This window comes from Sebastes fasciatus, chromosome 6, assembly GCF_043250625.1.
Source record: "Sebastes fasciatus isolate fSebFas1 chromosome 6, fSebFas1.pri, whole genome shotgun sequence".
NCBI lineage: Eukaryota > Metazoa > Chordata > Actinopteri > Perciformes > Sebastidae > Sebastes > Sebastes fasciatus.
The window spans coordinates 8,405,264-8,421,047 of NC_133800.1; the positions used below are offsets into that span (position 1 = coordinate 8,405,264).

The 15,784-nt window shown below is 38.7% G+C and overlaps 1 protein-coding gene across 2 annotated transcripts in view; it reads right to left on the bottom strand.

The window, feature by feature from the left end:
- Positions 1 to 15,575, bottom strand: part of nr5a1a (nuclear receptor subfamily 5, group A, member 1a) — a 29,047-nt gene extending 13,472 nt beyond the window's left edge. Inside the window, exons 1-4 of one of the 2 annotated variants that reach the window (XM_074637473.1) lie at positions 15,305 to 15,575; positions 13,088 to 13,206; positions 12,576 to 12,717; positions 11,155 to 11,798 (exon numbers count right to left, since the gene is read on the bottom strand). In XM_074637473.1, the coding sequence (XP_074493574.1) occupies positions 11,155 to 11,798; positions 12,576 to 12,717; positions 13,088 to 13,206; positions 15,305 to 15,326 (927 nt within the window). In that variant the 5' untranslated portion in view covers positions 15,327 to 15,575. Of the gene's footprint in view, positions 1 to 11,154; positions 11,811 to 12,575; positions 12,718 to 13,087; positions 13,207 to 15,304 lie in introns of both variants that reach the window. The other variant, XM_074637472.1, reaches the window with a different exon arrangement.
- Positions 15,576 to 15,784: the final 209 nt, after the last annotated feature.

Here is a 15,784-nt window from a genome sequence, read left to right on the forward strand (position 1 = left end):
TACTTTATGCAAATGTATGAAGATATTTATTATTGGAAATCAATCAACAACACAAAACAATGACAAATATTGTCCAGAAACCCTCACAGGTACTGCATTTAGCATAAAAAATATGCTCAAATCATAACATGGCAAACTCAAGCCCAACAGGCAACAGCTCTCAGTGTGCTGACTTGACAATGACTTGCCCAAAACTGCATGGGTTTTTAGCGTTATTTAGCTTTAGAAGATTCCTTAGGTTTTCTAGTTTCATATGATACCAGTAAGTTCACTCTAGCATTTCTTTTGAGCCCGCTACAACCTAAAAATTGCAAGTTGCGTTAATGCGTGAAAAGAAATTGGTGGCGTTAAAACAAATTTGCGGTAACGCGTTATTATCATGTTAACTTAGAAAAGCCCTAGTTTGTTACGTAACATTAAGTAAGAAAGTCCGCTAAGGTCGGTTGTTACGGTTGTTATGTTGTTTCGTAATTATTTTAACACAAACCATGATGTTTTTTTCTAAACTTAACCAAGTAGTTTTGTTGCCTAAACCTATAAGCATCGTTTCACAACGTTAACCACGTGGCATTAGAGGCTCATATGAAACGTATTTTTGGTTAAAAAACATCGACATTCAACATATCCGTGGTTTGCAGAAACGTACAATACCAACATCCTTTTTCTGACGACTGTGTTGAGGAAGAGCTACCAGAGACGATCATGATAAAGAGGGTGTTTTTTAAGGTTCACATTGTTTCTTTTTTTTTTATTTCCCATCACCCTTTATTCCATTTGCTTGTTATGTTTACGGGTGAGAGGCCAGTGTTGACCTTTAAAAAACAAAACAAAAACCTATGAATTGCATTTTTATATTAAATTATTATTCCAAATAACTGAACTCTGTATTGGCAGCATTTTGCATTTCATCACAGAGACATGTTAGATAGTATTCCATTATGAGCAACACATGCTAATGTTGTTATGGACATTTCATATCAGTAAAAATGTCTGGCATTAGCACACAATATATTATATTAGTATAAACCTTAAAAAATCAATTCTGGTAAAAAAAAAAAAGAAAAAAGAAAAGTAGCGACCCTGTCTGCAACAAGATCAAGAAGAACCATTTCTGGATTTAAATTGCTTGCAGTGGGAATACAGTACCGGAGAAGACATTGTCATATACTTACACTTGCCAATCAAACCAATTCTTTATATTTTGAGGAATTGTTGATCAAGGCTAAACATGTGCACTGAGTGGGATTTGTAGTTTTTAAATCATGCACAAGAAGTGTCCCCTCGCTGTCTAGCTGTGTTGCCAGTGGGAGAAATGTTCGGTGTGCTGTAGTGAGGCTCCTCGCCCTGGAGAGACCCGTGTCAATGTTCAGTATAAATGTTTTGAGATGAAAAATCTGTGCATAGCTGTAGTGAACTGCTTTAAATAGTCTAATACACAACACAACATACTCTGGTAGCCTAAGAACAAACTATAGGCAAACCAGCCAGCACATAGACAGACTCAAAATAAACTTAATTTGTGCTGCACCTCATCAACAAACCTGTGCGGTTGAGCGGCAGAAAAACACATTTGAATGTCTACCGTATGCTGCCTTTAGTAGCTGAACATTTATGATGTTCATTGTGTGCACTTCCTCAACAACATCTTCCATGTTCAACAGGTGAATGGAACACGAAGAACACCGCCCCTGGGGAACTGCACAAATCAATAGCTTCCATTCTGCTCACAATTCAGCAACAATGTAGACGAGCGCAGCGAGAGCAGAGCAGTGGAGAGCGGACATTTCCCTGTTATCGCCTGCATGGAATGTCATTATCCAGCCCAGCTCTTTCAGTGTGTAAGGCTTTCTCCGCGAAACATGAACAGCTTTGTTCTCACTGTCCATGTTTGGTTTTCCACCGTACATAAGAGTGGTCTGACTGTCAGCAGAAATACATCAGATGTGTATAACACAAGGCTCCGAGGAGGCAAAATAAGGCTGCACAGTTGTTACGGTTAGAAAAACTATTACTAACTGTTATTAGTCATATTACAAAAAATTAAGTGGAAAACTGGGAAACTGTGGATGTGACCTTTTTTTCACAATATGCGGCCATTTCATCAAATGAAAAGATCCCTTTATTTTGAAATAAGAGAGTCGGAGTTTTTACTATCTCTGAAGGAATATTAACCTGAATTTATATTTATATTTTCTGGTATCTGAGACTTTTTTTCTTATAAGTAACTCACAATGCACAGTAAAATCATTAAGTAAGCCTATCAGAACAAATACAGCAATTTAAAATGGGTACTGTATTATTAGTAATTACTCATAACGAATGATTGAATGTGTATCAATGGGTGAATGCTGACATGTAGTGTGAAGCACTTATGGTGGTCGAAAGACTAGAAAAGCGCTCTATAAATGCAAGTCCATTTACCATTTACCATAACTTTTTAACGTACATTTATTTTAACGTCACTAATTTCTTTAACGCATAAACGCAACTTGTGATTTTTAGGTTGTAGTGGGCTCAGTTTTAAAGCTAGAGTGAAGATACTGGTATTTTATGAAACTAGCTATGCTAAATTTTGGTCGGAAAAACTGACATGGCCATTTTCAAAAGGGTCCCTTGACGTCTGACCTCAAGATATGTGAATGAAAACGGGTTCTATGGGTACCCACGAGTCTCCCCTTTACAGATACTATATAATTCCCACAGTTGTAATAAAAAAAAAAACATCATGGTTTGGCTTAAACGGACTATGTTTGTTTCGTTATTTAAGCTACGGAAGTAAATTAAAATGAGTCAAAATTTACTTCTGGTTTCACACAGGACACAAACAGTGGTCTCCTGTGGGTGAAAGTCCTGTGTTTGTTTGACTGATCCACCACCCGAACCCTTCCCTGAGTGAACTTCCATGGACTATCATTAAAAATTTATTTGTGATACGTCAAGAACAAACGTAACAACTGCGACAAAATACTTTTCCCTAAAAACGTAATTCACAAAGCAGTTTCGTTGTATGGGAAACATGATTTTTAGGAGACAGGGCTGGTGAGAATGAATGCATTAAGATGGTAAAGGGACCCACTGAGACGGCATCTGAGCGAGGTTCCACTTTTGTGCATTAAACAACATGATGACAAGGCTGTAACATGCATGAAATGTATGTTTTAACGCACCGAGGGATTTCTCAAATGAAAACAGGGACAGTGGGTGTTTTTGACAGAGAATGTCAAAACAAATGGAAACAAGTTGACAAACGTATAATCTGTATATTCTGGTGAGGATTCCACAGAAATGTGTTAATATGTTTATATGTATTAGTATGTTTATGTAACAATTTCGTGATAATGAAAGATGAGCAACCGTTGCGCTTCTCTCCTGTATCAGTAATTCAGGGGTTGCATTTCAGCCAAGTATCCCTCTAACGAATACAGGCAGTATAAAGATACCTTGTTGTTGTTAGTCTGAGAAGATACAACAAATATCCTCAGCACCACAATGTGCTCTTTGTTTCTGTGACAAGGAAGGTACAAAAGTAACAGCAAAAAAAGCACATCTTTCTGGATGTTCTCAGAAACTAAGAATTCAATCATCACCTTTAGTCATTTTCATACTTTGGGTTTGGTATTTGGACAGTGAGAGCAGATAAAATGTTGTAAAATCAGTTCCATTTATTTAACAGATCATTAAGGAACACAAAATGCCAAACGCTTATTTATTGTACCAGATTACTTTGCTGTATTTATTGGTGTAGTGTGAGTAAATTATCCAGTTAAAAGGTTCATGCAAATAACAAAAATGTCTGAGTCTGAGATATCCATCGGAGATATCCTAACACAGTGTCAACTGTTTTTACAGGAATTACGTCCTACTGAAGAAGGGAAGCTTTGACAGTGTGCTATGTGGAGAAACGGAGATACTGTGTTCACATTATTATTATTATTAATTATTATTGTATCCTCATACAATGGTTCGTATAATATCCTACGAAAAGTTATTTTGTTATATTTCGTGCAATTTCATACAAATGTCCAGCAACGCCAAGTCCCTGCCGTGTTTAGGCATCAAAACTACTTGGTTAGGTTTGGAAAAAGATTGTGGTTTGAGTTAAAATAAGTCCGGAATTGGTGTTACTTAAAGGAGCAGTGTGTAGGATCTGCCGTTATCTAGCGGTGAGGTTGCAGATTGCATGCATGTGTGTGTACGTGAAAAGTGAGTGGTGAAGCAAGAGAGAGAAAGCGGCGGCGATGGCAGCGAGTAACGTTATCGACTTTGGCCCAAGCAGGAAAAGTTATCAGTGTTTGGTTTGTCCGTTCTGGGCTACTGTTGAATCATGGCGGTGCAACATGGCAGACTCCATGGAGATATAAACAGCTCATTCCAAGGTAACAAAAACAACGATTCTCATTTTCAGGTGATTATACACTAAAGAAAATATACTTATTAGGGCTGTCAATCGATTCAAATATTTAATCGCAATTAATCGCATGTTTGTCCATAGTTAACCATGATTAATTATAATATAGTTAATATAGTTAATAGTTAATATAGTTCAAAATGTACCTTAAAAGGAGATTTGTCAAGTATTTAATACTCAAATATGCTGCTTTATGCAAATGTTTGTATATTTATTATTGGAAATCAATCGACAACACAAAACAATGACAAATATTATGCAGAAACCCTCACAGGTACAGCATTTAGCATTAAAAAAATATGCTCTAATCATAACATGTCAAACTGCAGCCCAACAGGCAACAACAGCTGTCAGTTTGTCAGTGTGCTGACTTGACTATGACTTGCCCCAAAACTGTATGTGACTATCATAAAGTGGGTATGTCTGAGGTCAGAGGTCAAGGGACCCCTTTGAAAATGGCAATGCCAGTTTTTACTCACCAAACTTTATCTTAAGTTTGGAGCGTTATTAAGCCTCCTTCCTGAAAAACTAGTATGACATGGTACCAATGGATTCCTTAGGTTTTTTCTAGTTTCATATGATACCAGTATCTTCACTCTAGCTTTAAAACTGAGCTGCTACAACCTAAAAATCGCAAGTTGCGTTAATGCAATAAAGAAATTACAGTGGAATTTAAATAAATTTGCGTTGATGCCTTATTATCCCCCTAATTACACACGGGTCCTTTAAGTACGGAAGTTCAACAAATAAGTCAACGTTTGTGCAAGAATAGCTACGGAAATAGTGTTACTTAAATCACCTGTCCTGGATCACGAGTACGTGGATTACAAATTGATTACATTCGATTTATCAGATTCTAGAGCATTACTTTTCGTAGGTATAGCTACAAATTGTGTATGAGAACAGCCTGCACTAATTCAGCTGAAGTCTACTGGTCGTCCACACATGACAACAAAATAGCATTGAACAACAGAGCATTGATATTGATAAAATCAATTATGCAATTCTCTTGTTTCCACAACATATGTGCTGCTTTTTTTGTAATTTTGGGTGAACCAACCCTTTAATGTGACAAGCAGAGAATCCCACATGGTAAGAAACCAGAAGAAGCTTTACATGCGTTGTAGGAATTTGAAACACTGACAAGTGATCCAGCTCTGTTGATCAAGGTCTGCTTATTATAGTTTCTAGCTAAATAGAAATCCCAGGTGCGAAGAGTACTGCCAAATGGGGTTATAAACAGATTGTGAGTATGTAACCAGCAGTAGAAGACCCCATATCCAAGCCTGGGAATGACACAAGTGAATGAGTGAAGCAGGAAAGGAGCAGACCTGCTCCGGCTGTACCTCAGTAAATAAACTCGATTTGATGAAAAGACTGGGAGGAATCTCACCAAATCTCACCAAGGCCAGAATCAACCTTTTGTTAATTGGTTGAATCAGTCTGACCATGGCTTGTCGACAGATGTTTGTTTGTCAGCACATTGTATCATGACTCGCAGAGGAAGGTTTTCTTTATTGTTGTGTAACCGGCCTGATTTGTCAGAAAATAATTATAATCCTCCATTTTCACTCGGAGCAGTAGGCGTATTCAGCCATACTGTCAGCAGCGGCACAGTTAACAGCAACAACAGTATTGATTCCTCCAGCATGGGACTCTGTTACTCAATCATCTGCACTGTCCAACAGTGTGTCCGTGGCACAATCACAGTGCTGGAGACGATGGAGTGGGACACTGATGTATGTCCTATCATTATTCCCAGATGTGTCTGTGTGTCGACAGCTACTGTTCAGCACCGAGGAAACACCAGACAGGAAGAATTGCCCTTACAAGGCTGAAAGTATTCCACCGCAGCATTCATATTTTCAGAGCTGCGACATCATTACATTCAAGATTATGCTGCATTATCCGCGACGGTTGCCATGAATGGAAATAAGGAAGAAAGTACAAACATTTATTTTTGTACATGTCCATTGAACACAGTCGCATGTTTATGTGTCAATATTAGATGAAATATTGAATCGCGATTAATCGCATGATTGTCCATAGTTAATTGCGATTAATCGCAAATTAATAGCACATCTTTTATCAGTTCAAAATGTACCTTAAATTGAGATTTGTCAAGTATTAAATACTCTTATCAACATGGGAGTGTGCAAATATGCTTGCTTTATGCAAATGTATGTAGATATTTATTATTGGAAATCAATTAACAACACAAAACAATGATAAATATTGTCCAGAAACCCTCACAGGTACTGCATTTAGCATTCAAAAATATGCTCCAATCATAACATGACAAACTGCAGCCCAACAGGCAACAACAGCTGTCAGTGTGTCAGTGTGCTGACTTGACTAAGACTTGCCCCAAACTGCATGTGATTATCATAAAGTGGTCAGTTCTGTTAAGGGAAGACTCGTGGGTACCCATAAAACCCATTTTCATTCACATATCTAGAGGTCAGAGGTCAAGGGACCCCTTTGAAAATGGACATGCCAGTTTTTCCTCGCCAAAATTCAGCATAGGTTTGGAGCACTATATTTAACCTCCTTTACAACAAGCTAGTATGACATGGTTAGTACCAATGGATTCCTTATTACTTCCTTATAGTTTTAAAACTGAGCACCAGAGCTTATATGACCTAAAAGCACAGTAAATGGTTATGATGCAACATAATCTAATACAACACCTTCTCATCCCAACTGGTCACATACTGACGCGTTGTGTCAGACCCCTTGGCGCCCCCAGCATCGAGAAACAGACAGGAGCACCGGAGCAAACCAATACAGTGCTGGGGACGGGTACGGCAGAAAAACGTATTTTAGCCACCTAAAAGAAAGACTCACCTAAAAAAATCAATCCCTTTTAGTCCCTTTAAGTTTACGCTATATTCAGAATATTTTCACAGCTTTTTCTTTCCTTCTCCTCTCTGACAGGGAACTGAACATAAAGTGAAACTTGTGTCTATGCTCCTTCCAAAGCCAGCAGGCTTAGATGGCAAAAACCGTATAGATACATTTCACTTTCAGTTCAGTTCACCGTCAGAAAATATTAAAAATATAGCGTACACTTAAACAGATATAATTTTTTTTAGGTGAGCCTTTCCTTTAAGTGGCAAAAAATATGTTTTTTTCTGTCGTCCCCGTCCACAGCACTATATTTCATTTTCTCCGGTGCCGGTGCTCTTGTCTTTTTTTTTATGTTGGGGGCACGTCGACCGTCATCTGCTGTAAGTATTACACCAACTATGGATAAATACCTCCTACAACCTCACTTCAAAACACCCAAACTATCCCTTAAAAACAACTACGTTTGTACTGTGAAAATGAAACTGAGCGTTGTGAACACAGGACACAAACGTACAGCTGAGTGTATCGAGGAAGTGAAACTTAACGGACACGGACAGCAGTCTCCTGGATGAAAGCTTTGTGTTTTGTGTTGTTGTTTGTTGAGTTGTGTTGTTGTCTAATATGTGTTATTTCATAAAGCTTTGTAAGTATTTATAATTTATAACCCATTAATCTTTTGCTTCTCTTCCTGCAGAGCAAAATCATAAAATAAATAGGGACTGTTTTAGTTAAAATCATGAACAGTATACTCTCCAGTATTATTCTGAAGCAGACCACATTTTTTTCCCTTCTGGTCTCCAGTCATTATTTCATGTATGAAAATCCACTTGCAAAGACTTCGGTAGGCCAGTCCATCACAGTGAACATTCATTTTGACAAATGTCAAATCTGATATTACATTTACATTAATACCTCAAGCAGCTCTCTAGTCTCAAATAATCTTTAAAATACAAAAATCAGGAGTTGCCAACTGTGTCGTGTGTGCTCCTACAGTAAGCTGCGAGTCCATTCTGAGTGGATTGCAGGAGAGTGAATTGTGGGTGTATGAGTCATCAACTTTGAATGCATCCATGTATTACAGGCATGTAAGCTTGTGAACCGTAATACAGACCTAAAACAAGTTTTAAAACAGCCTTTCGTATTCCTTTTTAGCAAAGCAAATGTTATGTAGTCATGTTTTTGTTATGTTTGTGCCATTAACATTTTGTATTGTAAAAGAAAAAGTAACAAACAGAAAATATTAAACAGGAATAAAGGAAGAACAAGATGTAATCCTCGCTAAAGCTTCTGATTATTATAGTGATGGACATGCACAATGGCAAACAGAACATCAGCTGTAGCTGCCGTTTAAAAACAACCATTAAAGGGGACATATCGTGGAAAAAAAGTAACTTTTTTTCAGTGCTTGTGCACATACATTTGGGTATCTGGAGTGTGTACCAACCCACAAACTGTGAAATAAGACCACCCAGTCAGTTTTTTTGTGGGCTGCTTAGATCAGAAAACCTGTGATTCAACAAGCCATTCAGATTTGGCTCCCCTTCCTATGTCATGACATGACATGCAGGCTCATTAGAATATACCGCCCGCGGCTTGAGAACTATCTTTGCAAAGGTGCACCATATTTTTCTCGCAAGCCAATCAGAGCAGAGTGGGATTTTTGGGGAGGGGGGCTTAAAGAGACAGGCGCTTAAAACGGAGTGTTGCAGACAGAGGGTGAATACATTTATATTCAGTACACATATACAGTATGAGAACAATAATGTGTTTTTGAACGTTAAAGCATGTAAACATATTCTGATAGAAACCCAAAATACAAGTATGAACCTGAAAATGAGCATGATACATCCCTTTTCAAGTCAGCTTTTCATAAGTAGCAACCCAGTACCACGCCAAAGCGTGTAATAGAGCCGCCTGTCCACCCAACACATTCTCACTCCCAACTCGTCAAATACCGTCAGTGCCCCACAGCATCGGAGACCGATGCACGGGGTACCCCTCTTGCTTTACTTTTGGACAGACCAGGGATGGCGTGTCAATATACGCTTGTTACATGCATAGTGTCCTTTCAAAATAAACTTCTGTTTTCACAGGAAGTTAGTTAGGTTTAGGCAACACAACCGCTTAGAGTAGGTTTAGGAAACGATTGTGGTTGACGTTAACGTCATTGACTAGCGACTCACAGGACTCACGGGACTGTCGATACCGACGAGTCATGTGACTAAAGACTGACGACAAAATAAGTCAACGTTACTTTTAGTTTCACATGGGACACGAACACCGGTTTCCTGGTTGAAAGTCTTGTGTTTGTTATTAATACTATGTCACTTGCCCAGACCGTCAAATAATGCCGTGGGTAGGTTTACATTGGAGTTAGTTGAAAGCTCGGTTCTTCACATGCTGTTGCTAAAGGCTGCCTTCGTACATTGGTTTCTGATGCACTTAACCAAACGGCGAGGAGTTGGGAGTGAGAACGGGTTAGTCCACAAAAGGATAGCGTGTCATTGTCACGGGCAAAAAAAACACTCACTTAGGTTTAGGCAACAAAACCATTTAGTTAGGTTTAAGAAAAACGTCATGGTTGGGCCTAAAATAAGAACGTAAACTAAGTACAATACATAGTACGAAAAGTACGAAAAACACATCACAAATGTCACTAAAATAACTTGTAAAACAAAACACTGGTGTCCTTTGTTGAAAGTCCTGAATTTTTACCCATCCACCTCCCCTCCCACCCACCATAAGCAGTCTTTATCAATTTGAATTCTGTCACTAGCTCTGAGCGTAGCATATTTACAAAAAGCAAAACGGCCTTCTTATTGCACGCTTGCGCATTTGATTGGATTGGATCAATTGTATTGATGGATTCACCCAAGTTTCACATGTTCATACAATTTGAGGCCTTAAATGAGACTACTGTGAATTACTACAATAAAGGCTGACTTGAATGTTTATTTTTTTTTCTCTTCAGTAGCTTGTTTTTGTTTTTTCCACATTTGATGGGAGAAGGTATTCAAAAGGTACAACAGTGAGCGCTTGTTCACTGCTCTTTGGGAGGGGACACTTCTGGGTTTTGGTCATTTTTGAATTTCAAATTTTAGTTTTGATTCGTAAATTCCTAAACAGATGGACACACATTATGATTGGCAGGTCAATTACAGTTATGATTATGGACATCACGACTAATCAGAGTAATTTGGTCTGTTGTAGTCTGAGCAGACTGGCTCAGGGAGAAAGCTTTCTAATTTTTGACTCCTGACACCAGTTGATTTATTGAAACATTTCTTCACAACATGTTTATTCCTGAAATTAGGACCACAGATGTCTCAAGGTTAGGAGGAGAAATAGTGATAAAAAAGAATGTGAAAGGAAATAACAAACAGAACGAAACAAACAGACAAATCAGAGAGGATTCAGTGCAGAGCCACAGCTCTGTGTTGTCCTCATCTTTCCGTGCAACACTTCATTTGTGTGTAACTTGTTTCCCTCTATCTTCTCTGCAGCATAAATGAGCAACACTAATTATTTTTGATGGATAACCATGTCTGTGTTGGTACAGACATGCCAGAATTCAGATCTGGGAGTGTGGCAGTAATTTAATTCTTATTTGACAAAAACAGAATTCTGTTGTAATGCCACAAAAATGTCACAAAAAATATGACTGTTTTTGTAGGATATAATACAAACATTTATGGATTGTGTGAGAATGTATATAAAACAAGGTTAATGGAAGTGTAGACAAACCAAAGCTGTGTTGTAATGTTGGCCTAAAGACTGCGGCACAAAAGTAATTGTGGAGTGCATCTGTGAAATGTGACATTATCCTCCACCATCTGGAGTGTGTGTGCAGCATGTGTGCCTATGTGACCGTGATGGATAGGACGAAGGGTACTCACCCTGAGCTCCTTGAAGAAGATACAGCTCCTGGCCCACTCCACTATGGAGAAGAGAGTCTGGTCTGCCATGCGACACATGAGGCTGAAGGTGCTGGGCTTGTCCAGCCGGCCCCGGCCGTTCTGCTCCTGCTGCAGGTGAGCCACGATCTTGTTCTGCACCACCAGCTCGTCCGGATCGCAGCGCAGCAGCTCCAGCACCAGCGGCGGCAGGCTGGGCGGCTGTGGCGAGGCCGAGGGGTACATGTCTGGGTAGGGGTATCCTGTCAGAGACTCGGGGGAGCTGGTGTAGTCGGGACACTCGGCTTTGATCGCCCTGCCAGGGAAGGCCGTGTACTGGTACTGAGCGGCGAGGGGCACGTGGGACTGCATGGCCATGCCCAGGGACGGGGGTCCATAGAGGTTGGCCTCGTAGTCTGTGGGGGTGATGGAGCTCGGGGTGGATGGGAGCAGACTTTTGGAGATGGTGGGTAGGCTGTGCAGGGTGCCGGTGAAGCCGTAGTCGGCCTGCAGAGGAGAGGCCAGCGGAGGAGCCGCGCTCTCCAGCTTGAACCCGTTGGATCGTATCAAAGCCTTCTTCTGCTGCTTCAAGGCCCTGTCTCTCTTGTACATGGGGCCAAATTTATTCCTCCCCCCACGCATGCGGTCTGCGCGCACCGCTGTCACACAAGAGACAAGAGGTGAAAAACAGATTTACAGATGAAACAGGGACTCTGCTGTAATTTTCATGCACTTGCCAAGATCCCCCTTTGGAAAAAAAAGACTCCTTGATGAGCATTGAACTTTAACAGCAGAGAGAAAAATCATAACTTGCATTTCATCAGTATCCCCAACTATCCCTTACAAGAGTAAATAACAGACATGTTGGTCATGTATACTTCCCTTTTTAGGGCTGAGAAGAATCCCCCAGAGCCTGCGCATGCTCTACTCCTTCTTAGTAGTCTAAATAGAGCTTTTGATTTAAAACAGGGGAGTCTCTGGGGTTTTATCAGTAAGTCAAGAATGTGTCCTTTTTTTCTGCTACGGAAGCAGGTGCTTTCCTGCATTGCTGTCAGGGAATTAATCCCATCCGATGTGTATATAGGAAACAACATGAGAGCCACCCTACCCACAAATCACAAGATATTTCAAGGGTTTTAATAATAGTATTCATATGATACAATTGTAAAATTACTTTTAAAATGAATACACAAAAACAATAAGTGCATAGTTATATTATTTGAATTATTGATGGAATTAAAATACCTTGAAATGCACAATGAGGAATGTGCAACAATGGCAAAAATTTAAATCCCTATGATTTTATTTTTTTTCCAGAATAATAACATAAACCTAGTGATAACATTATTATTATTATTAGTAGTATTATTATTATTATTATTATGGTGAACTAATCTATTGTAATAACGGGTTGTAAAGTGTACCTTCTAGCCGCATCCCGACGTTGAGGCACTTTTGGAAGCGACAGAAAGGACATCTCTTCCTCTGGGTTTTGTCTATTTTACACTCCTGGTTTTCCGCACATGTGTACCTCTTGTTGTTCTGCACTGTCCTCTTGAAGAAGCCCTGAGGAACAGAAACACGTTAGAAAACAGCGGTGGAGACAATATTATACGTGGTATTAAACATTTTAGGATGCATCCTCAACAATTACAAAATTACAAATGATCCAATAATTGTATTGGATACATTAATACTCGATAATGGCATATTGTGCGTTAAAGCAAGTGCTCAGGGAAGCAGCCAAAATGTAGTGCGTTTTTCTTTTAAGTAGCCTGAAGGATAAAACGCATTTAGAATAGAAAGAAATATTTTTAAATAAAACACTATTTTTTAGGTTTTTGGTGTTTCGGACTATCAGTAATGTGTAATTGGATTCGTTTAAGGTTTGGTGAGAATGTTTTTTATAATTTGTGTTGAAGGTCCCATGTGTTACCTTGCAGCTCTCGCAGGTGAGCAGACCGTAGTGGTATCCGGACACTTTGTCTCCACACACAGGACACAGCTCTTCCAAGTCATCATCATATGTGTATTCCATAACCTTCAGCGTGACACCTGGTACACACACGTGGCATCCACTCACACACACACACACACACAGACACAAGCAACACCCAAAGTCAACACGGCACACGAATTAAGCGGACAATGCAATATATAGCATGAACAATCTATTGTCGGTAATTTATAAAGAGAAATACGAAAATTAAAAAAAAAGCGAATCCTAAACAGTAAATGTGCATTTAATGTGTCCGTGTTTCAGATAGACAGACGCCAGTTTGAAGAGCGTGATGTCACAATATTATTTTATTATGCAAACATAATAATTTGCCGTCTGTTTTTTTCTTCTTTAAACTAGTAATTTGCATTAATTTTAACGCAGTCGACTAGTTGACTATAGTTTCAGTGCTGCCCAGTTGTTGTTTTTCACATTTAATGATATTTCATCTGGGATAAAAATAAGAAACCATTTTTAGAGAAAAAAATAAGCTTTTATATTTCTTATTAAAAAATGTTTTTATCTGTGTTTATCTGATCGAAATTATAATCATTATTATAGTAATAGGCCTAATAAAAAAATTATGATTTATTATTACAAATAATTTACTTATCATTTATGTATTATAATATAATGTAAAAATTGATTATATTATAATTTATTATTAAATGATATATATATATATATATATATATATATATATATAAAATAAAATATCAAAGCTCACGTAAGTTGCCCAAAATATTTCTAGGCCTGTCATCATAGCCTATAAAACAGATACAACTATTTAAAAAGGACGTTTAAACCACTCGAATAAGCACCGATATACCACTGATAAATGGTAATTTCCATCAATCAATTTAAAGCCGCTCCAAATATATTCCTATAGATTTTTTTATTACGGTGTCAAACTATCCCCACAGTAAAATAAGCTTAAGTGAAATTTAACCTCCACTGAATCCTCCACATTAGAACACGTCATGTATCTTGTTTAAATATGTTTTATTTCTAGCGACTATACTCTGTGGAAGCGGATGTTGCCTGATAATATGGCACCGACCTGACAGGTGACAGATTTACACCTTACCTTTATCGGTGAGTGTAAAAAAAAGTGAAGTTAAATGAATCACTCAGTCAGTCGCCTATAACGTTTAGCCTACACAGCGATGAATATGACGGAGGAAGCAGCATTGGCAGATCCTTCATGCTGTGGAGCTCAACTCTTCTCGTTGTCCCGCAGGACGCAGCGAGGTAACGGCCTCTCTGTAGGCGACAGCTGCGAAATATATGGTGTTATACCGCTGCCGTCAACAAGCCATATAGGCTGTTAGAATAAAGAGTTGAATTGAACTGAATAGGGCGCAATGATCAGCGGCCGTTTGATGTGCAGGCCGCGAAATATAGAGGCGCATCTCGCCCCGCGTGAAACAGTCCTGGGCTGCACGCAAGCTATAGGGGGGTCTCGCGCCATCAGCACCACATAAACAAATCTTGAAAGATTATTATTATTATTATTTTTATTATTATTATTATTATTATTATTATTATTATTATTATTATTATACGCGTGTTTTTACATCCTTAAGCTATTACTATTATTAACTATTATTATTTATTTATTTCAGAGATTATACTGTAGTAGAACCAGTCATAGCGTTTTAAGTTATACTTTTATTATATTGTATTATTTCCTATTTATTTTTTGCAAAATTGTTATCAGATGTTATCAAAGATTATGTTGTTTTCAAATTAACATTTCACAATTTATGGTATCACTTTAATTTTGAATTCTTTTTTTCACATACTTTAAAAGTGCCATTCTGTTGGGCTGTTGGTTCAGTTACTTGCCGTTCTATAATAGGGCTAAAACTGTGTTTGGCTATAAAAAAAAAAAGGAAAAAAGAAAATGCTGTCATTTCTTTTTTATCAGACAATTATTCATCTCAATAATTAAACAGCATGGATCTCTGCATGCCCTGGAAGTTATTAGGTTCAGGCCATTGAGCCTTTGTTTCAACATTTAGGCCTTTATCTGAATGTAGTGGGTTTAAATTGCTTTTCTTGACTCGAACAAAAGAAAAAGTCCTATCTATCATGGATATATGCAAGCTGTGAATGCACAACACAGACTAGTAGAATAGTAGACAGACTTACCGTGAGCCTTGTCTCCCAACATGAGCACAGCAGCCAGTCAGTGATGATTGTCTGATTCTTAGAACCTGGAGGTGTTGCTGCAGCCTTGCATGGGCTGCTGAGGAGAACACAATTAAAGAAAAAAAAAAGACCAATAGCCTACAGATCCGGATGGTCACCGTCTATAATAATAATAATGCTGTTTTTTAAAAAAAAAATTAGCCAACAGTAGGGCCAGTAAAGCGTGTGTGATGATGACCATTAAAGATCTCAGAGTGAAACTCCTTTGGTCCTCTCGTGCTTTACTGCGCTTCCCCTTATCACAAAAGTTAGACTGCCACGATGCCATTGGTGGAGGTCGAGTCACGTGACAGATGCTCGCTGGCACTGCCTCCTCCAGTGAGATGCCTGGACAGGAGAGAGGAGCGGTGCTGATGGAGGAGTCCCTCGACACATAAAGGCACATAAGAACCGCACAAAACGACTAAAAAGACTAATACA